Consider the following 26,192-nt stretch of genomic DNA (forward strand, 5'->3'; position numbering starts at 1 on the left):
TTTGAGCTAAAAAAAGTATGAAAATCCGAGCCTATATTATCACAAAATGTCAAAGAAGAAACATTAAGAAATGTTTCTTTTTAATAAATGTTCCTCAATTTCCTGTACACATCACAGAGGAGGAAATTCTCGCCGCCAGGTTCTGTCACCAAATCCCTTGGCGAATTCTTCCTCCACTTTCCAGCGGCGTAATAGCAAACTGGTTTACATGACGTCTATGGAACCTTTCCTTCTTTACATAGACATTCTTTGCCCTGGCACTGGTTCTGCATTTATGTGAATAACAAATCAGTTATTCTTAATTCAAATAGCCCTAAATGTAAGCTTTGGGTCTATGAGTATCATCAACAAAATCTATTTTTAGCATATGGAAAGAAATTTTTGGCAAATTTTTCATCAACATTTTTTAACGCATTTAACTTAAATCTGTAATCATCGCCAAGTGTAATGTCAACATAAAAGGTTGCACACTCTTTATTATTCAATTACTAGCATAAAAAAATTGACATGAGTCATTACTCAATTTGTCATGTTTTGATAAACATGCGGTGATGAAAGAAAAGTATAATAAATAATGATTTGCCAGGTGGACGTCGGATCAGCGATGCATCAATGTGGAATATTTCGGTTTGAGATGTATGCCAAGCAGACACGCAGCAACAGTACTGATAGTACAAATTTATGCTAAAATGATTGTTTCTTCAATAGCAAGGTATTTTATTTAGTGTCAAAGTGAAATTAAGAATCAGGACTCTCCAGATGTTTTATTATGCGTGGAGGGGGGATGAAATGTGTATGCGTAAAGCCTAGGAGAAAACATTGTTGGTGGCTTTGAGATCATTCCGGATAATGGACGTCCAGATTTCGGACTTTGTACTGTACTGGGTTGGCCCATAAGATCTGGACGTTTCATTAAGTTATTGTAATATTTATGTTTTTAATACATTAAAATACTTATCATTTGATTAAAACAACCTGATATGCAGATCATTAATTCTTTTTGAAATGGGCATCAGTTCACAGCTATCATCTTCACAAGAACGTGGTCTCTTTCGACTACTAAAAGAAAAAATATATACACTTTTAAGTAAAAAAGCAGGCAAATCATTCTTAAATAAGATATAGAGAGAATCATTCTTCTATAAAAGAGAAGAAATATATTACAATATTGAATAAATATTACAATATTGAACAATGAAATTTACTATTAATTTTTTACAATACCAAGTGTCATATTGTAGACAGCTTATTATCCAACAATATAAGATTAGCAGATGTATAAATATAAGTTTCCAACTATAAACAAATCACTATGATAACAAAAATAGTAAAATATAAATAAATAAATAACTGCTGAAGTCTGAAAAAAAAAACACAGATTACATTATCAGCTATAAAAATTATTACTAGAAATATCTTTCTAAAAAAAAATCCTTCAGAAGAAATTATGGAAAAGTTCCAAAGCAATAAGAAAAGTACTTCAGAAGAAATTAGGCCAAATTAAGAGCAAAATAGAACTGATGATATCAATCAGCTCAGCTCAGATGGGAGTGAATTATTATTCTTTCAAAGCAGGTTATGTTCGAGCAGTTGTTAATTTCCAGTTTGTTCCCTTTAACTCTTTGAAATCCAGACCCTTCGCTAACCTATATCCTCAAAATACCGAACCGCCCAAAATACTTTTCCAGTTTCACAGCAATTTCCTCCCCTCCCCGTCCATCAACGCACAAAATAGGTGTGAAGATTTCGAATGACATCCTTTGTACTTTCTAACAAAGGTTTCATTAGCCTTTAACCCCATTCTTTATAAACCTATTCTGAAGGTCAAACCAACATTCCTTTCTGGCTTTGTTATGATCACTACTGAGATTTTGTTTACTTCCATTATTTTTATAGGAAGGAATAAATTGATTAAAAATAAATATAATCCTTAAATTTTTAAACTGCATTTTTATTGCTGTTTAAAGCTTAAAAGCACATTGTACTAAAAAGAAAATCAACAATGAAATGTCGCGAGCAATCAAACGATAAGAAACCTCTAAGGAAGAGCTGTCTGCAGTAAACCGATACAATGCATTTGGGGAATCTGCACCCACTACTGCATACCTTAGGGGTAGGAAAGAAAATAATATTGCTTGCAATCTCGGCAGTTTGGGGGCGGTTCAGGTTGTCTCAATGTAGGGCTTTGTGGGACGGATTGGTTGTGAAAGAGTTAAGTCTTTCAGATTTAAAACCGAACTAGTCAGCCTAAGCGCATAATAGATCTCTTGAAGGTACTGGTTAACCCCTTAAGGACCAGCGCCGGGAGAACAAAGTGCAGTCACAGGACTGGACCCTCTGAAATGGATTGTCGCCACCGGCCCACACAATTTTAGCAGTTAAGCCTAATTTTTAAAAAAAGAAAAAAATCATATAAATCAGCATTTTGATATTATGAGTTCAAAGTTGCGTAAAGAATATCACGTTAATAGAAATAAATTAAACAAGCAAAATACTAAAATCCTAACTATACAAACAGAAATAAATACTATAAACATGAAAAAAAATTACAAATACGAAATTTAAAAAAAAACACGAGAATTACCTGTAGGTAGTTAAATTCCAGTTTAAATAAAAATTCTGCTGTGTGTAAAATAATTCAAGACAAAAATCGACACATAATCCTACACTGCATATTTCGCACTCAAAATACATTGTTTGCTTTTGCTTTTTCTTGGTTTTAGTGCACAAAACGTATCTTCTCCTACCTTTATTACCTCCCATCAACATAAATTTTCGAAAACTGTCTTCCAGTTAGACGGAAAAGTCCCCTGATTTTGGACAAATTTTTAACATTTTAAGTAAGGTCTCTTAACCATGGCTAACGGAATGAAACTGAATATAACCCCAACACATATCACAAAACTTCAAAAGACACTCAGAAATATTTCATCCTCAAACACCTTGTGACATCAGGTTTATATTAGAAGACTTCGTGTTTTTCTAAATCGAAAACAGCGTCCACGATTACCGGAAAGTGATCAAGGAAAAACCCCCCACACACACTGGCGGGATATTCGTTGCTGATCACGGCAATATATGCATTATATATAAGTACATTATATATCCAGTAAATACATTATATACCAAAATGTAAAAAGGGAAAAAAAAAAAAAAAAAAAAACGCTGGCTCTTTCCTGAGAAATGCGAGCAAGATGCATTACACGTCGAGAAAGCAGATAGTCTTTCCCCCTTCTGTAATAATGTTGTAATGTTACTTTTTAATTAACCAAAAAAAGCTTATGTTAAATTTCAAAATATATAGAAAACAAACAAAAAAAAAATTCCTTACAAAATAAACAAAAGCGCCCTTTAATTCACAGGCGCACTTATAAAGAGCCGCAATTTCCAGTTTGTTTATTTCAATACATCTCTCAAAACCAGAAACCAGAAAATAAGAGTAAATGCCAGTACATGAAGGTCAAATGCCGTATGAATCAATCCATGTGAAAACAATTACCACTTAGCTCCATTTACTGGCTTTTAAAAATTCAAATAAATCGTTCCGCTTTAATGGTGCGTATACGCGGCCCCTGGGCTCATAGGAGTAGAATCGTTGCGTCGCGTATATGGGACGCTGGTCCTGAACGAGTTAACCTTCAATTGGGAATACATCAGCTCAGCTAAAAATATAATATTATTAAATCATTATTCTTTCAAAGCAGTTGTTAATTACCAGTTTGTTTCCTTTAAGTTTTTCAGATTTAAATTTAAAAACTGAACTGGTCAGCCCAAGGTCATATAGGCTGTCTTGAAGAATATTGGTTAATTGGTTAGCCTATGTTTAAGGGTGCCCCTTGGATTATTGGCAAGTTGTTTCATTTATGGTAACATGAGTAGTTGAATCTTATGGAAACCTATTATGACGTAATTGGTTGAGTGATTGCGGTGAATTTGACTGATGGAAAAGATTTGTAAGGGCTTGTTTGTGCATTGGATGTTGGCAGTGGCGTAGCGACGGGGGGGCAAGGGGGTGCATGATGCCCCGGGCGCTGCTCCTAGAGGGGCGCCAAATGGTTTCCAAACAATACTTTCCGGAAAATTTCAGTTTTTATTTTGATCGATTTCTGGAAAATATATTTAAAATTAATAACTATTGTAATATAATTAATTATTTATTTTCTTGATTTGTCTGATAAGATGTGTAATAAAATGTTTGCAGCACATCAACCAAAACGTTCTTTCTGACCATTTTATTTCTCCAAAGTAGAGATATATTTTTATTTTTTTAAACGAAATGCACGTATATCTCCCGCTTTTTATTTTAAAACGATAACACGACCTTGTCCCGAATTTCTCAAACATATCCAGTTTCCAAAATCCGATTCCATAATCTGGAAATAACATTTTTTGAAAATCCTAACGCTTCCGCTACAATGGATTGCGTTTGACTCTGCTGTAAAGGACTGATGGCCTTCCAGTCTACCGATTCAACTAAGTCATCTTGCTAAAACATCGGACTGACTGCTACAAACAGTCAACTCTTTTTCAATTGTTGCCCACCAGCGGCCGAGCGGTAAAGTCGCTGAACACTGGTAGTTCGGTCCGAGGTTCGAATCCCGCGAACGGGCTGGCTACATGGGTGTTTTCGTGGTTTTCCCCATGTGTAACGTGTATACGAGCCAGTTTCTCTTAGAAAGTCCTTCACGAAGGCATCCCTCCTCTTAGGCAGATAGCCCTAGTGTGCTTTGCCATAATTAAATACACCACTTTTTAATTGTTTTTAAATCTCCTACTACAAAAGGAATGCTGCAGGTCGTTTGTCACTCCTTATCTTAAACACATAGTTTTCGACGTCACAGACTAAATTTGCCTATTCCCAACTTTGTAAACAATATAATTTTCCTTTATAATCTATTCTATTTCCTTTTGTTCAAAAAGATTGTCGATTATATGGTTATTTCATACCGAACCCACAACATCCCCTAATTATTTTTGAGCAGTGAATGTGACTGCATGACGTTACTCCGCAGTAGAAAAGAAACGGAACCTAAAACTCCACTACAGATCTATAGAGAAAATGTTTTTCCAAACCTAAGAGTCTCACTTCAAATACTACTTACTATTTCATTATCAAATGCTAGCTATGAACGTTCGTTCAGCTAATTAAAATACATTTTCACATATTTATAATCAACAATGGGACAAGATCCCCTAAGCCATCTAGCATTTTTAAGTGTGGAAGGAAAAAAATTTGAAAGGATCGACTTTGATGAAGTAATGATAAATTTGCTTTTCAAGACTTTGATGAAGTAAATGACAAATTGGTGGAAGATATGCTTTTCAAGAGGGTTTGTAGTTCTGAATCCAGGTGTTGTTCATCTGCAAGGGCAGCAAAGTTTATTCGCGAAGGAACGGCTAGTTGTTCAATACGAGACAAGGTGTCTGCAACAATATTCTGCGAACCCTCAATATAACGGATATCTTTTGAAAATTGCCCTATGAAGTCTAGGTGTCTCATTTGACGAGGAGAAGCTTTATCCTAACGCTGTTGAAAAGCATAGGTTAAGGGTTTGTGATCTGTTACGATCATGAAAACGCGTTCCTCTAGCATATGTCAAAAATATTTGACAGCTTCATAAACTCCTAACAATTCGCGATCGTGAGTGCTGTATCTGGTTTGTGCTGGTGATGGTTCTTTTTAGAAAAATGTGAAAGTGGTCTCCATAATTCTTGATCTTTCTGTTGTAAAACTGCTCCTATAGCTGTTGTTGATCCACGCTGAGCAACGTCAACGTGGAGAGACATTAGGTTATTTTTGGGAAGCAGAGGATATGAAAAATATGCTACGCCTTCGCCGGGAATCGAACCGCGGACCTCTGGAGTACCGGCCCAGCGTGCAGAACCACTACACCACGAAGGCAGGCTAGGAAAGAGGGAAAAATACCTTATAAACGTAGAGTGATAATAGTTTAGATGCGGAAGGATACTGCAAAATTTGTTGCCGAAATTAAATCATTTTTGCATTTTTGGAACACTTCGCGGGATTCTGTGGTCCAGGTTATGTAACACGTTTATCGTTTTTCTTGCTTCAAACCAAAAAAGAATTTAGAGGAGCTTGTATGGTCGCTGTATAAGGTAAGAAACGTTGATAAAAATTGAGCATAGCAAGATTCTTTAGTCCTTCACTGAAGATGTACGGGTATATCGGGGATAGCGGTGACTCTGTCTGGAAGCGGTCGAACACCATCAGCGGAAGTTTCATGACCAAGAAAGGATACTCTCGGTTGGCCAAAAACGCATTTAGAAGGATTAAGACCGACACCGTACCTTTGAAAACGTTCAAAAACTGTTCTCAAATGTGGTAGGTGTTCTTGCTCTGAAGAGGAGGCGATTAAGACATCATCAAAATAAGGTACACAAAAGTCGAGGCCGATTAACATCCGATTCATGAAGCGTTGGAATGTTTGAGCAGCATTGCATAAGCCTAAAGTCATGACCCGAAACTCAAATGGTCCAAAAGTCGTAATAACCGCAGTTTTTGGAATATCAGCTGGGTTAACGGGCAATTGGTGATACGCCCGCCCAAGATCAAGGTTGTAAAAATAGCTCTTCCCTCTGAAACTTGCATACAGTCTTGAATGTGAGAGACTGGGTAACGAGCAGGAATTGTAGCTGCATTTAACCGACGATAATGGCCACACGGGCGTCAGTTACCATTTCGTTTCCGAATTAGATAGAGCCCATGAACTTTTTGAAGGACGGCAAATTCCCTGTTCTATCATGTATTGAAATTCTTCTTTGGCAGCTTTAAGCTTGTCCGGAGGTAAGCGTCTTGGTTTAGCTGCAATTGGAGGTTCAGTAGTTTCAATATAATGTAGTACATCGTGCTTGGGTTCGAAAATACCTATAACTGGGCGCGTGTTTGTAGGGAATTCTCTGAGGTGTTGATGCCATGGGGAGTTACCCGAAATCAGTTTAATGCTCAAATCTTGACTAATGCGAATTACTCTCGGAATATATCAAACGGTGATTCTTAAGATCGACAAGCAGAAAATTTTTGAAAAAAGTCAGCGCCACTAATAGGACTTGAAACAGTAGCAATAATGAATGGCCATTGGATGTTGCGGCGCAATTCTAAATCAACAGATATCAGGCGTTCATCAAAAGTTTGAATAGGAGTTCCATTTGCTACATAAAGTTGTAAGTTGGTAAGGCGCTTTTGTTCGTGAAAATGTGGTGGAATGACAGAAACATCAGCCCCGGTGTCTACAAGAAACCTCAAGTCCGAATTCTTTTCGATAACGAAAAGGCGTGCAAAATTCCGGCCGCTGTCGTTCACAACTTCCCTGGTCGTTATAACGACACGGTGGGCGGCATTTGTTTGCCTTGTTTCCAAATTTGTGGTGGTTAAAAACAAATACTCGGGTTATGAATACCCGGCTTTCATAACGTTTCCTCAGTGGGCTACGACGTGTATTTCGACCACGTGATGTGGAGCGGTTGCGCTGAAATGTTTCAGCTTGATGGCTACTAACTGAGCATCCTGTTTGGACAAATCATCAATTTGAGCCTGTAACGCCACAATAGCAGGAGCCTGCACTGCGTTTATTTGAGCTGGAATTGTCAGCTCGTGAATTTTATCAGCGGTTTCGGGAAGATTTTTAAGTGGCTTCGTACTGGCTGCTAAAATGGTTTGCATGTTAGATGGGAGTCTATTCATCCATATTGTTTTGAGAATGTTATCCGTTAGGTTACCGGCGGCTAGACATTTTACATTTTAGACAGCGATTGAGAAGGCCTCATATCACCCAACCGTAAATCGTGCAATAACTGCTTGATTCTGTCTCGGATTCTTCATAAACAGAAATTAATTTTTTTTTTTTAAAGATTTGTATTTGTCCGTCGCCGGTGAATTCAGAATTATTTCACGAGCTGATTGCAGTACCTCTGATTCTAACGCGGCGATCGCTGTATAAAATTGAGTTTCGTCGGCAGTAATGTGACTCAACTGCGCATAAAATTGAATGAACCATAACGATGGGTCTGGGCGACAAAAAGGCGGTGGCTTGCGACTCGCGAAAATTGTAAAGCAGCATCGTTGTCATCCACTTTAGATCAATCAAATATGCACAGTAATAATATGTATAGAAAAATAATCACTATGTATATAGTGACACAGTTTCTTGGTACTTGAAATCAGAGAAATTGGCGGCTCAAATACAGTAGACGATACATATATCCGCTGAAATTATGACAGAAATATGTTGAATCGCCGGAATGCGGCACAACGCTTGAAATGACAGGTGAAATGTCTTACTTGCATCTCATCACACTGGATAACTTACTGCTGCTCATAATTTTGACATATAAACTCCATATTCGTGCAACATTGAAGGTTGCTATTCGTAATAAATACGTGTCACCAATTATGGTAGTACAATTTTTTGAGACAGATCGTTAAATAATTATAACAATTGAATAGAATAAATATTATTTTGTTTTTGGTTGCTATGGGTTACCAGACTGGCAGAATTGAGTTGTAGTAGGCAAGTTGCCACATATCTATTTATCTATAATGTATATTAAACTTTTAATTGTTTAAAAACTGTACTTTTTAAAAACACTTATATAAATATGTAAAATAAATAACACCTTTTTAACTAATTCTAGATCATCGTACGTCTGATTTTTGTGCCGACACAGATGCATTTCCTAATCCAAGGCTAGTAGTTAGGTAGTGATTATTCTTAATATATTTTTGAGTATTTTATGGCAGATTCAGCATTTTATTATTATTTGCATTATTTTCTTATTGAGAATATATTCTATATATTATATTACTGAAAGTTTTTAAGGGGGGCGCCAAAAAGGTATTTTGCCCCGGGCGCCAGTTATACTTGCTACGCCACTGGATGTTGGTTAGGAAGTATGTTGCTTATTTTGTGGCTTACACAGTAAAATGGCTGAATGTGGAAAGATTAATCTAAGTTTCTGTATGATTCGGAACAAAAGGTAAAAAAAGCATTAATTAATGGGTGTGTAAATGAAGGTTTACTTAGTAGTCATTATAAGTGTCCTGTTTTGGAAAACTTTAGCTATGACTCTGCATCCCAAATGTACACATATTAATCTCTACTGTGACAGTTTCTTTGAACAACTTTCTGAGATAATAGCCTGGGATGATTTCTGATTCTTTTAGGGTGAGTAGAATCCACAAATATTGTAACCTGTTTCCAGACTAGTATGAGGAAATCATGACTGTTGTTAATTATCATCAATCAATTTCATTTGAATGTTAGATTACAGTAAAGAGAAGGGTACTTCTTGTATTATCGCGAAGTTGTTTCATTTATCGCCAAGTTGTTGTTTCATTTATGGTTGCCTGAGTCGTTGAATGGTATGGAAACCCTATTATGACGTAATCGGTTGCATGATTGTGGTAAATTTGTAAGGGCGTGTGGTGTGTGTGTTGGTTAGGAAGTACATTGCTTGTTTTGTGGTTTAGATGGTAAAATGGCTGAATGTGGTAACATTAATTTGAATTTTCTGTATGGTTTGGAAAGAAAGGGAAAAAGAACATTACTTAACTGGTGTGTCAATGAAGGTTTACTTAGTAGCCATTATTAGGTGTCCTGTTTCTAGGATGGAAATGGGTATGATCGAACATCATTACGGTGGATATTTTTTACTCTTATTTTGTGAATTTATGTGGCGACATCAGTATACAGGTTCTTGTTCAGATAATGTTAGGAAGTTTTTGGATGCTGTTATGGAATTTGACTGAAGACACTTTAATTCATAAATAAGATAAGTGGATATTTCCTTTGTGTAGTGCAAAGATAAATTTCCTTACTTATGTTATTTCATTGTTTGAGTTAAAATGTAGTTTAGGCTAATCTTTTGAATATGGTAACAGGTAGTTTGGCAATATTTTGGTAAGGCGATAAAGGTTACTAGCTAGGACTTTAGCAGTGTTCATGGATAAAGTCAAGAGTGTGCGCAATGCCATTTTTGTGCAATTCTGGGATGCTTTTTTAAGTGAAAATGGTTGATCTTTGGATTATGGTAACTTGGCGATTTTTTGGCGAAAATTTGGCAACCAACTCTGCTACAGCAACCCTCTACTTTTTTTTTCCCGCCGCCCTTTTGTCTTCACGAAGTAAAGACATGTTTCTTTTCTTTTTATTTACTGAACACCTTTTCCAACAATCTACTAGCCGAATTACACTTAAGCTAGAAATTTTATGTAACAAAACTGCTTAATCATGACAAATATTAACTGCAAAATTGGGAAAAAGTGCACAATCGCAAACTCATTGCGCGTTTTTCAGAATAGCACATACACATAAACGATTTACACGTCGACTTATTTTTACTTAAAAAAAATCCCAGAATTGCACAAAAATGGCATTGCACACACTCTTAACTTTATCCATCTACACTGCTATTTTCTCATAAATTACAAAAATTTGCATGAAAATGCAGGAATATTTTCTGAATCTTTACACTCGGTAAAAAGCACATATATGAAATTACCTCATTGCGAAAAAGTATATACCCTTACCAAGGATGAACATTTCCACGTATAAAATAAATAAAATATCCAAAAACTTTTACCTCTAAATTATCTATTATACTATAAACGTCACCAACGAATTTATACCACAAATATTAAAAATAGTGTCAAATATTTAAAATATTTTCATACACGTTTACTTCAACTGAAACGTATACCAAATTGCTACAAACATAAAATTCACAAAATAACTATCTTTTAATTAAAATATCACTAAACCATGTACACGTCGACTTATTTTTACTTAAAAAAATCCCCAGAATTGCACAAAAATGGCATTGCGCACACTCTTCACTATATCCATGTACGCTGCTTTTTTGTCATAAATTAGAAAAATTTCACGAAAATGCATGAAAATTTTGAAATCTTTAAATCCGGTAAAAAGAACATATATGAAATTACCTGATCGCGAAAAAGTATATACCCTTTCCAAAGATGAACATTTCCACGTATAAAATAAATAAAATATCCAATAACTTTTACCTCTAAATTATCTATTATATTATAAACGTCACCAACGAATTTCTACCGCAAACATTAAAAATGGTTACAAATACTTAGTGTCAAATATTTAAATTATTTCCATGCACGTTTACTTCAACTGAAACGTATACCAAATTGCTAGAAACATAAAATTCACAAAATAACTATCATTTAATTAAAATACAACTAAACCATGTACACGTTGACTTATTTTTACTTAAAAAAACATCCCAGAATTGCACAAAAATGGCATTGCGCACACTCTTCACTATATCCATGTACACTGCTTTTCTCATAAATTAGAAAAATTTCACAAAAATCCATGAAAATACTCAACGTATACTACTCAAACGTATTCCAAAATACAGTCAAAAGTCGTTAATTCGGACACCCATAATCCGGACCTCAAAGCTAAATTTCGCCTGCGCGTTTAATGTATAACAGACAGTGTAAGCTAAAATTATCTAATTATATATTTCAGTTAATGTTAATGATTGCGTTGTTCTTTAAACTTTGAACTGGATCCTGCTTATTATTTTTTGCACACTGTAAGAGCAATTTTATAAAAGTAAACTTGAACTTTCGATTATGCCAAATAGAATTTCCAATGCTGGAACTTCCAAAGGATCTACAAAACGAAAGTATGTTTCGATGTCCAACAAACAAAAAGTGGAATTGCTGCAAAAAATGGATAAAGACATGAAGAATGTGACAGAGAGGTTAGTGAAAACGAAAAAATTTCAATTGACAAGTTAGTCGGTATTCTCGGCACAGAAATTAACGGGACTTGAACAGCAGAACTTTGTAACTGAACAAGAAATTATGTCTGTTTATAGAATTAAAGAGAAAGTATTATCACATAAAACGAAGCAACTTAAACAACTTACATTGAAAGAAATGTTTAATAAAGTAAACAAATAAATATTAAGCTTTTTTTTTTTTTTTTTTTTTTGTAAATTTTGATACCCTTTAGATCATAATTATTCTTTATTTCATAAATTACGGTTTCATATTTTTAATTTTAGAATTTCTGCATGCCATCTTACGAGATTTAAACTGATGATCTATAATCCGGAAAAATCGATAATCCGGAATCGCCGAAGTCCCGACGAGTCCGGATTAACAACTTTAGACTGTACTACAAATATATAACTCACAAAATCACGATCATTAAATTAAAATATAATTAAATTAAAAAACACTGCTTAAAATATAAATAAGCACATACATTAAATTAATAAAAATTAGATTACAATCCTAATTACATTAAACTAAATCATTGCTAATAACAATTTTCCAATAATATCATATTAATTTATTTACTCCTTACATTTAGAACAATGCATAAAAATAATATCCTCAAATGATTAAAAATACTAACTTACCTAATCTTCAGAATCTTCATTACGTGGCACGCACACTTCCCTACAGAAAGAGTTCCAATCGGCTGCAGTACTACTGCTAATTTCTAAATCCGAAATCCAGTAGTCAACTGGCAGTCTATTCACCCAGTAATAAGAAAGTAATAAAATTTCACCCATACTCAAACTACTTTCAGCAAACCACCTTCCTTACACTCCGTTTTACAAAATGTCCATTTTCACCAGATTTCTTGCACCGCCATTCAAACTTATCTGTAATATCCTTCCTTTCACACAATCTCAACTTATTATTATTATCAGATAAACGCATTAAAAATTTACAATTCACTTTACATAGCGCCATGCAATCCGAAAATTAATCAACACTATTTCACACAACACACAATGAAGCTTAATACAAAATAATATAGTACTACAGATATTTTTCCAAATTTTACTCCCCTTTTCCAATTAAAGAACTGTAATTCGTCCATTAATGTCACATGACATGTCTCATGATCTCTCTTTTTCCTCACACAAAATAACGCGTAATCGGAACTGAGTACTTCTCACATTATTATCAAAGTCCTAAAAGATCAGCCGTGAAAATAGGTCGACGTGTACATGGATACCGTGTATGTGCAATTCTTAAAAACGCGGCAAGCAGTGGGCGATTCTGCACTTTTTCCCAATTTTGCACCTAATCTTCGTCATGATTAAGAACTTTTGTTCCATAAAAGTTCTAGCATAAGCGTAATTCAACTAGCAGATTGTTGGAAAAAAATGTTAAGTTTAAAAAAAAAAAAAAAAACCTTTACTTCGTGAAAACAAAATGGCATCCAAAAAAAAAAAAAAAAAAAAAAAACTACCAGGTTGCTGTAGCAGGGTTGGTCGCCAAATTTTCGCCAAGTTACCATAATCTGAAGATTAACTGTAGTTTATTGAGATTATATATTTTTGTCGCCTGCTCCTTTGACTTTTTAAGTGAATATAGCTCGACATATACATGGATAAAGTCAAGGGAGTGCATAAAGCCTAGTTTGTGCAATTCGCTGATTTTTTTTAAGTGAAAATAGGTCGATGTGTACATGGATAAAGTCAAGGGAGTGTGCAATGCGATTTATTTTGCAATTCTGGAATGATTTTTTTTAAAAGTGAAACTAGATCAATGTGTACATGGATACCAAGTTTGTGCAATTCTTTGTCTTGTTATTTTGGCTTTGTGTAGTGGCAAATCGCCGCTACACAAGCCAAGATAGCAGGTCAAAGAATTGCACAAACTCGGTATCCATGTACTGCCCAAAATCGCCACATTTCGCCAAGGGGTACCCGTAAATATATTTTACCAAATATTATATTTAATAGCACTCTTCCTTCCATTTGATGAGAGCAACATTAATTTTTAGCTATCTTGTACAGATTTCCAAAATTAACTTCTACGCTAGCAAAGGTGAAAAAATATTCCTTTCCTAAAGGAAAAAAACTATCATCGAATCTCAGTAGTTGTCTGTTTTGTCTTTTAGACAGTTACATACATCAATTTCTTTCAATAATTTCAACTTTGGACCTTTCTAAATTAAACTTTTGATATAAAAAATTTATACTTAGTTAACAATTCCACAAGGTATGAACAGAAGGACAATCTGTTTTTTTTTTAATAACTTAATTAGGAGAAATCAGTGTATGGGAGTAAAAAAACTGTATATTTTAATGAAAATTTTCGGTTGATCTTTACATTACGGTAACTGGTAGTTTGGCGACATTTTGGAGGCGATAAAGGTTACTATCTGGAACTTTGGTAATAATGTGAGCAGTACTGAGTTCCGATTACGCATTATTTTGTGTGGGGGAAATGAGAGATCATGGGATATGTCATGTGATATTAATGGACGAATTACGGTTCTTTAATCGGAAAAGGGGGCAAATCGGGAAAAAATCTGGAAATTTTGTATTTGGCTTTATTCTGTGTTGTGTGAAATAGTGTTTGTGAATTTTTGGATCCCATGGCCGTAACTAAAGTGAATTCGAAATGGGTATTTAGTGGTATTGAAAAGGGTAGTAATAAATGTTTCTTTAAGGTTGTGCAAGATAGAAATAAAGATGTTTTATTAAGTTATTTATTTTACCTGGTACCTTGCTGTGAAATATAAGTATGATTTTAAAGATCCTGAAACAGAAAGAAGAAAAGTTTATCGGACACGTAATCAAGATTCTGAAGAAGATTAGGTAATTTAGTATTTTTAATTATTTGAGGATATTATTTTTATGCATTGTTCTAAATGTAAGGTGGAAGTAAAGGAATTTGGTATTATTGGGAAAATTGTTATTAGCAATGATTTAGTTTAAAGTAATTAGGATTGTAAGGTAATTTTTATTAATTGAATGTATGTGCTCATGTATATTTTAAGTGGTGTTTTTGAATTTAATTATATTTTAATGAAATGATAGTTATTTTGTGAATTTTATACTTGTAGGAATTTGGTGTATGTTTAAGTTGAAATAAATGTGCATGGAAATAATTTAAATATTTGATAATAAATATTTGTAATGCTTCATGTATGAATTCGTTGGTGACGTGTATAATGTAATAGATGATTTAGAGGTAAAAGTTTTTGGATATTTTATTTATTTTATATGTGGAAATGTTCATATTTGTAAAGGGTAAATACTTTTTCGCGATCATGTAATTTCATATATGTTCTTTTTACCGAGTTTAAAGATTGAGAAAATTGTCGTGTATTTTCGTGAAATTTTTCGAATTTATGAGATAAAAGCAGTGTACATGGATATAGTGAAGAGTGTGCGCAATGCCATTTTTGTGCAATTCTGGGATGTTTTTTTAAGTAAAAATAAGTCGACGTGTACATGGTTCAGTGATATTTTAATGAAATGATAGTTATTTTGTGAATTTTATGCTTGTAGGAATTTGGTTTACGTTTAAGTTGAAATAAACGTGCATGGAAATAATTTAAATATTTGATACTAAATATTTGTAATGCTTCATGTATGAATTCGTTGGTGACGTGTATAATGTAATAGATGATTTAGAGGTAAAAGTTTTTGGATATTTTATTTATTTTATATGTGGAAATGTTCATATTTGTAAAGGGTAAATACTTTTTCGTGATCAGGTAATTTCATATATGTTCTTTTTACCGGGTTTAAAGATTGAGAAAATTGTCATGTATTTTCGTGAAATTTTTCGAATTTATGAGAAAAAAGCAGTGTACATGGATATAGAGAAGAGTGTGCGCAATGCCATTTTTGTGCAATTCTGGGATGTTTTTTTAAGTAAAAATAAGTTGGCGTGTACATGGTTTATGTGTATGTGTTATTTTGAAAAACGCGTAAGGTGTATGGTATTGTGCTCTTTTTCCGAATTTTGCAGTGAATATTTGTCATGATTAAGCAGTTTTGTTTGATAAAATTTCTAGCATAAGTGTAATTCGGCTAGTAGATTGTTGGAAGAAGTGTTCAGTAGATAAGAAGAAAAGAAACATGTCTTTACTTCGTGAAGACAAAATGGCGGCGGGGGAAAAAAAAATAGAGGGTTGCTGTAGGGGAGTTGGTCGCCAAATTTTCGCCAAAAAATCGCCAAGTTACCGTAATGTAAAGATCAACCAAATTTTCCTCTGCTGTCTTGTTAAAAGTTCATAGAATAAGATCACATAATAAAATATATAGAATAAAAAGTATATTATCTATAACATCAAAATAAATATTTATAATATCCATCATTTCATCCATATCATTACGAATGTTTTTGGAAAGAAAAACTATGCCACTGTTACGAGTAAAGATTAAAGAAACATTTTAATACGAAAATTTCTGCAAAAATTTTCATTTGGAATGTAAAACGTGTGGGTATACATAAAATAGTAAGTTAATAAATTTAACCTAGTTCCGCAAGTGATGTTCATTTTATTAGTTAATTTACTCGTAGAAGGACTGATAAACATTACAGAATCAAATTGGCCAAGCAGAAATAAGAATAAGAATCCTCTTTTGTAAAGTGTGAATACCGATAATAGATTTATAACGCAATTAATACATTCAACGTGGATGAACTAACCTCATCATTTATCCATGCAAAAACAAAATGAATCTCATATGAAAAACAATTTGATATCAATACTTTACAAATACAGAAGTTTGAATAAATATTAGAAATGAACATTTACCTGCAATGAGCCACAGCCATCATAAATGCGCTGAAGTGATTTATTAAACTGCTGGAATTATCAGGCAGTAAGAAAAAAAAAAAAAAAAAAGGAAACAAATATATGCAATATTACAAAATTTATAATACACTTCGTCAATTCTCCGATGTTTATGTAAATTTCCGCTGAATAAAGGAGCTTTTACACCCGCGTGCTAAAAACTCATCATAACAAACTGAATAACAAATAATTAAAATATCCAAACACTGTTTTATTGAATAAAATAAACAAACATCACATATGACTGTATAGTCACTGCGCATGAATTGCCGTTTGCCCAAGTTGGCCCAACCAAGGCTGTTCTCGGAAGAATATTCGAAGTAAATAGTGTGAATTGTTTGATTATTCACTCTTCTCTTTCAACTTCTGTATCTATCTAATTTATGCCATCGAACTTTTTTACATAGTCTGGGTATTTATTTCATTTTATTTTAAATCACGGATTTGGCTTTGTGAATAAAAATTCGTATCATTTGCTACGAATTTCCTTTTGCCTTCATGCCAATTTATCCTTTTATTGTTTGACTTGTTTTACATTGGGAAAAAAGACTTAGGGCGTGCAAAACAAATCATCTATCTACTTTGTTTGCCTCCAAGTATGCTTATAAGTAGTTTTATGTATTTAAATTATGTTTGTTATTCTGAATAATTTTCCCTTCTTCTGAGTAATGTTTTCATATAGAATGAGTTTCATAATCAATACATTTCTTTTTGAAATACTAATCAAATGCTGAGTAATGGTGCGAGAAATACTCAAATTCACGCCACTTTCTCGTGCCAAACTGGAATGTAAGTTTCTAGCTAAATCGAAAATAGGATGAGTGCAAAAAAAAATATATATGGAAAATCACAAGATCCTTATCCGAGCCTCATTAACGAAATATAAATTTATTTAAGCGGGCAATTATGCATTCTAAGTAGATGCTTATACGAAGTTCACAGTATGAGGAAAAAGATGACGACATTTCTGAAGTTTAAAGAAAACAACTTTGAACTGCGGAGTTCAGTATTTCGTATTCCTTTCTAAAATTTCTCTAAATACCTTTTGTATTCCTTTCCCTTTTTTTTTTTTTTTTTTTTTTTTATTACTGCATAGTAGATTGGTATTTTAAAATGCTACAACTTATTTATACTATACCGAAATAAATATTTAGCCTGTTAAATTATTATTTTGTATTTTTTTTTCCCATAATAGCCTTTGGACCTGTCAGATTTATGCAAGAAGTGATCAGAAGCCACACTTTTATGTAATCCGGATTTTTCATAGTTGGGGAAGTTGACAAATGTTAATAAATGAAGAAATACTCTTAAGACTCCCTAAATAAGACATGTATAGTTTTACATATGTATTAACCCAGATGTAGAAAATTTATATATCACACAGAATTTCGTAGTGATTAATGATTTACTTAGGTATTATGTATCACCAATGCAAGACTCTGTTGAGACAATTTATTTTAGTATTATGTAAGCAAATTTTTTTTTTGTATATTTTCAATACTATATTCGAAACATAGTGCTAAAAACTGTGCTTTTATTACACTGCAATGACATTTGAATTGATATGCAGTAAATTTTGAATCAAATTTACAGTTAGAGGTCAAAACATATCTTAGTGTAATCAAGTATTGGCTTCAAAGAAACATTTTTTCACCCCTCTTATACCAGCTGTGAAAATATAACCTTTGGATTATAATAATTTCATGTTACAGTACAAAGTCCGAAATTGGGACTTTGGCAATTCCGGATTTGGGATTTTCCCAGATAATAGATGATCAGTTTAAATCTAGTAAGGTTGCATGTAGAAATTATAAAATTAAAAATATGAAATCGTGATTTATGAAATAATGAAGTATTTATCAAAATTAACAAAAAAATGCTTAATATTTATTTGTTTACCTTATTAAACATATCTTTCAATGTAAGTTGTTTTAAGTAATGACCACTTATCACGCTTGCACAGTCATAGCTCTGCAATATTAATTTCTCATGTTTGACTACTACTGTTTCTAAATTTGCATGGATACATTCAGCTATATATTTTTTATCATGCTCAGGTGAATTCCCAGATTTTTCTACTAGTTGTCCCTTACTTAAATTGTATCGAAAAACGACAACAAATTGTAAATTTGGAAGTGGATGACATATCAGTAGTTTCATCTGTTATTACTGAAACAAAACTTACTTTTGAGATCCCATTTTTTATGTGCTTCTGACAAATAGTAAGCATGTAGTCTAATCATTTTTTAAATTTCTTTTTACATTCCTTTAAAAATATTGGCACCAGTGAAGTGGGATTTAACTGATTCCTTTGAATCAGTTACTGTTGAGAAGTTGATGAGACCTCTGAAAACTCCCAGATTTAACAAACCCTTGCTTTTGTCATGTCCTCAAATGTCCATCAAGCTCAAATGCACCGCAAAACGGAATGCAGTCAATATTTTTTTTTAATAACATGATGATTTTCCTCAACCTTATCATCCGGTGTTTTAACTTTTGAATGAAATACACTGTCAAGTTGTTCGTGAATATTCATCTTTACTAACAAATTAAATCCTAAGATGGAGTTTAAATGTGACTATGAGTATTCAAGCATTTTAATTTTCTGACTTAGGTGTAATAGTTCAGGAACACCGAAACTCAAACAACTTGAATCACCATTCTGTTTTGCTAGCAGTAGACATGGAAAGTGAAACAGTCCGTTAATTCATCCTCATCCACACATCCCAAAATATTTTTTATAGAAATAGGATTTGATTTCCCTTTTAAAATCTTTATCCTTACATTTCATCACCTGGGTAAAGTAAGTTTAGCAAAGGTAACTGAGTAATTTCTTTTGAAATTTTCCTTCCAAAAACAACATTGAAAAGTGTAGTTCCGAAACATTGATTCTACTAAGTGCTTAACTGTTTGCAGTCCATAATCCGGACTTGTCGGGCCTTTGGCGATTCCAGGTTATAGATCATCAATTTAAATCTGGTAAGATGGCATGCAGAAATTATACAATTAAAAATATGAAACCATAATTTATGAAATAAAGAGCAATTATGATCTAAAGGGTATCAAAATTTACAAAAAACAGCTTAATCTTTATTTGTTTACTTTATTAAACATTTCTTTCAATGTAAGTTGTTTAAGTTGCTTCGTTTTTTGTGCTAATACTTTCTCTTTAATTTTATAAACAGACATAATTTCTTGTTCAGTTACAAAGTTCCGCTGTTCAAGTCCTGTAGTTGCTGTGTCGAGAATACCGACTAACTTGTCAATCAAAATTTTTTCGTTTTCAATAACTTCTCTGTCACTTTCTTCACTATCGGAAGCGCGCATTAAACGTGCATACGTAAAGCATACAAAAAAAAAAAAAAAAATGTTTTTGGCTTTGAGGTCCGGATTATAGATCATTCCGGATAGTGGACGTCCGGCTTACGGACTTTGTAGTGTATTGAAAAATAGGAATAATAAAGAAATAAGAAGATTCTTTGTGTGTTTAATATTATGTTATTTAATTTGTTAATAAATTTATTTCTTCATTTGCCTGTGGGGGCTCTGTGCACAAATAGAGGAGCCGCCACTGCCTTAAGGGAATACAAATTTAAAAAAAAAAAAAAATCCCTTAGTATTTATTTGTTTGCTTTATTAAACATTTCTTTCAGTTTTTCAGTCAAGCTGCTTCACTTTCTCTTTAATTTTAGAGATGGATGTAATTTCTTATACAGTTCCATTGTTCAAGTAATGTAATTATTGTGTCATGAATTCCTACTAAATTGCCATCCAAAATTGTATTGTTTTTATCAACCTTTCTGTAACTTTCTTCACTATGAGTAGTGATATTTTCTGGATTTAAAACCCTACTACCGATTTTACAATCCGTTAGCTAATTGATAATTGGGGTATTGTCATCAAAATGGAAACCATCTGTTATATAATCTTTATTTATTTTCGCTTCTCCATATTTTTCACAAATTCCATTAATGGGAAGATTTTGCTTATTTTTCTGTTATCTGAAAACCTTCCAATTCGCAGCTGTCATCATAAAGTTTAGCAACAGTTTTCGTAGCGGTCCTTACAAGTGCTTATAAGTCCTTATATTTTAAAATAAAATATAAAGGCCCTTATAGGTGCTTACTTTTTCTTTAAAGCCCTTATTTTTTTGTTTAGTGCTTATTTTTTGCTTTTAGTGCTTACTTTTTAATCCTTTGTTTTTAATGAACGCGCATTTTTTCCCCGTACCAAAGGAGAAACTAAATAAAAAACTTTTATTCCTTATATGCAATGTCAGATGGTGAATCATACTCCCGAAAATTGCTTCCCCCCTTCCTCTGCATTAACGTAACCTAAAGTGTGCGCGAGAGTACAGACAGGTGCACGTCGTTCTATTGGCCAAACAATTGCGAAAGCGTAGAAAATTCCGGTACATTCGGTATTCTTTTCTTCCTACCCAAATACTACACACGTTTGAATTTCTATCAAAATTTTAATAAATTTGCATTCTCGTTCCGCGTGGTCAGTTCATATTCGTGTTTATTATGATCGTTATGCGTATATTATGAGCATATGTATGAAATTTATAATAATATAATTGCAGTAACTGCTGAAGTATAGATAACTTCCAAAAATTGGTGTGTTTTTACACAGATTAGCTTTCTATGGAATAATATTCTGAATGGCTTAAATAAAAGGAAAGTGATCGAATAGTCAAAATAATTTCATTTTCTTTGCCAATACATTATACAGTATGGAGGTTGGGAGTTTCTCCGCAAAATCTCTAATATTGAAGCAACGTTTTTTTTTTTTTTTTTTTTTTTTTTTGTTACTGTCCAATCTGGATTGAATAGGACCAAAAGTTTTTGCGGTCTACTCAACCCAAGCGAAGATTGATTCTATTACAGAAATTTAATACAGTCTGTTGAAAATTAGAATCAGAAACACCCCAGATTAGTAAGTCTCTTTCTTTTCCTTTATTTAGTTCTTTCTCCGAATACCGGCAGGTGTTGATTCCGATTGCGTAATATCACATATGGAAGAATTATGTCGCACGTATTGCGCAATAACGTTTGCGGTATTTTGCATTGGTAATTAATTTTGATGTTCAGTCTGAGATTTGTTTATGAACACTTAAAAGAGTTTTACTGTGCTTTCTAAGCAGAATATTTCTCAGTTCCGTTGGTTTTTATATGATGCACATATCGAAATGTCAAAATCATTTATTTAGCCTAAATTTATATTAAGGGAAAACTGTTATGCAATGAAAATTTAGAAAATGTTCAGAATTTTGATTTAAGTTAAATTATTTAAATGTTAATATGAGTGGAAAAATAAATTGTATTTATTATTAGGTGCCAAACGAATACAATTAATATAGCTTATTATTATTCATTTTCTATATTTTCAACTGAAATATCATCATTAAATTTTGTAATAAAGTTTAGTTCTGCATAGTTTTTTTTTTCCTCTCATTGTAAACTAATTCTGTAAATTGAACTGTCATTTAAAATTTAAAAAAAAAAAGTTAATTGTTTTCCATTGTTGAGGTAATGCACATTCTCTTAATAAATATTGCATTACTCATATTTTAAATTACAAGTCTAATTTTTCTTTTAAGGTTATGCAGTTGTGTATAATGTAATTAGACAGGTGCTTATTTTTTTCTTAAAATGTGCTTTAAAAGTGCTCATAGGTGCTTATTTTTTCAACTAAAATGTGGCTATGAACCCTGAGCAAGCATCTACTGCACTCTATTTGCAATGTGAAATTTAGCCCGAGTTATATTAGTTATTTATCATACTTACTTTCCCACATATGCTTAATGCTTGATTGAATACTGAATAAATAAATTTCCGTATATACTTGAGATTTATCTGAACTTTAGTGGTCATGTTTTTCTCTCCCTTTTTCTAGCTGAAAGGGGAGAGGAGAAATCAAGTTTGGAGTTCCTGGATTCTTAACCACTTATCAGTTTCAAAGGTCTTTGTGTTAAGGATCTAGTCATCGTTATCATTTGCATTCTTGTATTTTCAGTGTTTGAAGATAATTTCATTCGTAAATCATAAACAAAACCTTGAATTTCTTTGAAATATTCCATATTTTTGGAGATTTCCAGGAGTTATTTTGTTTCATTATATGAAAATATGTCAAAACGGAAAAGAGGGCTGACTGAAAGAGAAATGCAAAAGCTTCTACAAAAGTTTGTGAAATATTGAATAATGCAACATCATAAAACACAGAATCATAACCATAGGTATTGAAGATAACAGCTAACTGTCTTGTGACTTTCTTCCCATTCTTTTGAAAACTATACTTACTGCACAAATTTCTTCTTCTGATTTAAAAATTTTTTGCTATAAAAGTTTTCCAGTGTGAAATAATGAGCATATGTAGTCATATTTGAACTAAATACTGCAGATTTTAAATCTTGTCTGTTTTCACTCTCAAGCATTGTGTTTTCACACAAACATTTAACATTTATTTAAACTTAAATTTTTTCTGCAATTTTAGCATTTCCATACAGTTCAAGTTTTTAATCATTTATATAGCATTAATTTTTGATTTATTCCTTCCATGGAGGCCCACCAGCAGCCGAGCGGTAAAGTAGCTGAACACTGGTAGTTCGGTCCGAGGTTTGAATCCCGCGAATGGGCTGGCTGCATGGTTGTTTTTGTGGTTTTCCCCATGTGTAATGTGTATACAAGCCAGTTTCCCTTAGAAAGTCCTCCACGAAGGCATTCCTTTTCTTAGGCAGATAGCCCTAAAGGCTTTGCTGTAATTAAATAACCTAACCTTCCATGGAAAAATTTTAAAGAATTCAGATAAATTCAGTAAGATATACAGCAAAACAAACAATACGAGAGTAAGTAATATTTCTATTTACTGCTACATTTGCAGGATGTTTCTTCGTTTGTCATTTTCAAGATATTCTTCCATAGCCATGAATATTTTTAAATTTAAGAAAATAAGTTCATGAAATCTATGAAAAAGATTTCAGATGCATTAAAAAGAGAGAGAGATGGAAACTTTATAAAGTGAAAAAAGTTAAATTTCTGTAAGATAACAAATATGGAGGAATTTTATAACATAATTTAAAAATAGAATGGAATCTTTTTACCACTTTATGAAGTTATCATAATTTATCATAACAAAATAAGTTATGATTAATAATAAGGTAATAAATCAAAAAGTTATGATAAAATAAGTTATTATTTTGTTATGATAAATTAAAATCAGTATTTGAAATCTCAAATTTTTCCTTTAAAGGAAGGTATGCATTATAATATGGGGAAATGGAATGATATTTTCTGTAATGAAAATATATGTTCTGAACTGTATAACACTGAGTAATCTAATTTGGAATCAACTGCACCTTTAAATTTTCCCTCCATAAGGACAACCATCTCGTAGTTTAGACAATAATCCCTATATTTTGCTTCCTTTTGTAACGTAAATATGCCTCTTAAGGACAATTGGACTCTTGGTAAGACTTTAGACTATTTTTAAAATTCTCTAACCTAATATGTTCCATGCTTTTCTTTTTATTTGCAACAGGGTCTGAAATCGTAACAGTTTCTAACCTTCATAATTCATTAACTGATAAGTTATTCACTTGCAAAGTTGTAACATCACAAATCAGATCTCAGTTTAAGAAGTGTTATATTTCCTAAGCAAGTATTTAGCAAATACAAACCTCAGTTCAATTTCATAAACTGCTCTGTGAGAATAGTGTCAATTGCATTGGCTCCTAGTTTCGGTGTCCGGCAATGTTGGATCTGATATTAATTCCTTTCACTTTCAATTAATTCAAAACACATGTATCAGTGACCTTGCACACTTGCAAATTTTTTCTTCTGAAAATGATTCTGTTTGAAAGGAGAATGATTCCTCACTTAAAGAGCAAATTGACAAATTATAAGCACTATATTCTGTTTGTTCCATTTCTCTCCCCTCCCCAAACAAGCTATGCATCATCATGACTTTTTGCTGTGGCTTTAATATATGTACCACATTCGTATATTTGCTAATATAAGAATATATAGATCGGGTATCAATGATGCACCTTAACATTGCTTCTCTATTACTTGATTTAGCTTTTCCATGTAAAGTCATTAAACATACAGTTTCATTTCTATACATATTAGTTAATGCATTAGTCAGAACTGATTCACATTTTTCTTCACTTTCAAGCATTTCTGACATGTTTTATCCTTTATTATTTTTACGGTGAGCACACATAAGACTGTTATGAGTTTTGGAGTTACAACAAAAACAAAGGTTGATCCTTTACATTATGGTAACTTGGCGAAAATTTGGCGACCAACTCTCCTACAGCAACCCTCTATTTTTTTTCCCCGCCGCCATTTTGTCTTCACGAAGTAAAGACATGTTTCTTTTCTTTTTATCTACTGAACACTTCTTCCAACAATCTACTAGCCGAATTACACTTATGCTAGAAATTTTATCTAACAAAACTGCTTAATCATGACAAATATTCACTGCAAAATTGGGAAAAAGTGCACAATACCATACTCCTTACGCGTTTTTCAAAATAACACATACACATAAACCATGTACACACCGACTTATTTTTACTTAAAAAAAATCCCAGAATTGCACAAAAATGGCATTGCGCACACTCTTCACTATATCCATGTACACTGCTTTTTTCTCATAAATTGGAAAAATTTCACGAAAATACATGACAATTTTCTCAATCTTTAAACCCGGTAAAAAGAACATATATGAAATTACCTAATCGCGAAAAAGTATTTACCCTTTCCAAATATGAACATTTCCATATATAAAATAAATAAAATATCCAAAAACTTTTACCTCTAAATCATCTATTACATTATACACGTCACCAACGAATTCATACCGCAAGCATTACAAATACTTAGTATCAAATATTTAAATTATTTCCTTGCACGTTTACTTCAACTTAAACGTATACCAAATTCCTACAAACATAAAATTCACAAAATAACTATCATTTAATTAAAATATCACTAAACCATGTACACGTCGACTTATTTTTACTTAAAAAAACATCCCAGAATTGCACAAAATTGGCATTGTGCACACTCTTCACTATATCCATGTACACTGCTTTTTTCTCATAAATTAGAAAAATTTCACGAAAATACATGACAATTTTCTCAATCTTTAAACCCGGTAAAAAGAACATATATGAAATTACCTGATCGCGAAAAAGTATTTACCATTTCCACATATAAAATAAATAAAATATCCAAAAACTTTTACCTCTAAATCATCTATTATATTATAAACGTCACCAACGAATTCATACCGCAACCATTACAAATACTTAGTGTCAGATATTTAAATTATTTCCATGCACGTTTACTTCAACTAAAATGTATACCAAATTCCTACAAACATAAAATTCACAAAATAACTATCATTTCATTAAAATATAATTAAATTCAAAAACACTACTTAAAATATAAATGAGCACATACATTAAATTAATAAAAATTACCTTACAATCCTAATTACTTTAAACTAAATCATTGCTAATAACAATTTTCCCAATAATACCAAATTCCTTTACTTCCACCT

The 26,192-nt window shown here is 32.6% G+C and overlaps 2 protein-coding genes across 3 annotated transcripts in view; one reads left to right on the top strand and one right to left on the bottom strand.

Annotated features, from left to right (window-relative positions):
- The window catches only part of LOC118200444 (uncharacterized), a 29,586-nt gene extending 12,667 nt beyond the window's left edge, over positions 1–16,919 (bottom strand). Inside the window, exons 1-2 of the mRNA XM_035372416.2 lie at positions 16,584–16,919; positions 976–1,059 (exon numbers count right to left, since the gene is read on the bottom strand). Coding sequence (XP_035228307.1) covers positions 976–1,059; positions 16,584–16,606 — 107 coding nt within the window. The 5' untranslated portion in view covers positions 16,607–16,919. The remainder of the gene's footprint in view (positions 1–975; positions 1,060–16,583) is intronic.
- Positions 16,920–17,155: 236 nt separating this feature from the next.
- LOC118200443 (uncharacterized) overlaps positions 17,156–26,192 on the top strand; it is a 44,776-nt gene continuing 35,739 nt past the window's right edge. Inside the window, exon 1 of one of the 2 annotated variants that reach the window (XM_085822528.1) lies at positions 17,156–17,218. Coding sequence is in view for 1 of the 2 variants with exons in the window: in XM_085822529.1 (XP_085678655.1) it covers positions 17,350–17,411 (62 nt within the window). In the remaining variant the exon portion in view is untranslated. Of the gene's footprint in view, positions 17,219–17,334; positions 17,412–26,192 lie in introns of those variants that run through there. The other variant, XM_085822529.1, reaches the window with a different exon arrangement.

This window comes from Stegodyphus dumicola, chromosome 8 (genome assembly GCF_044657685.1).
Source record: "Stegodyphus dumicola isolate Sdum_Otavi_A_Nest chromosome 8, ASM4465768v1".
NCBI lineage: Eukaryota > Metazoa > Arthropoda > Arachnida > Araneae > Eresidae > Stegodyphus > Stegodyphus dumicola.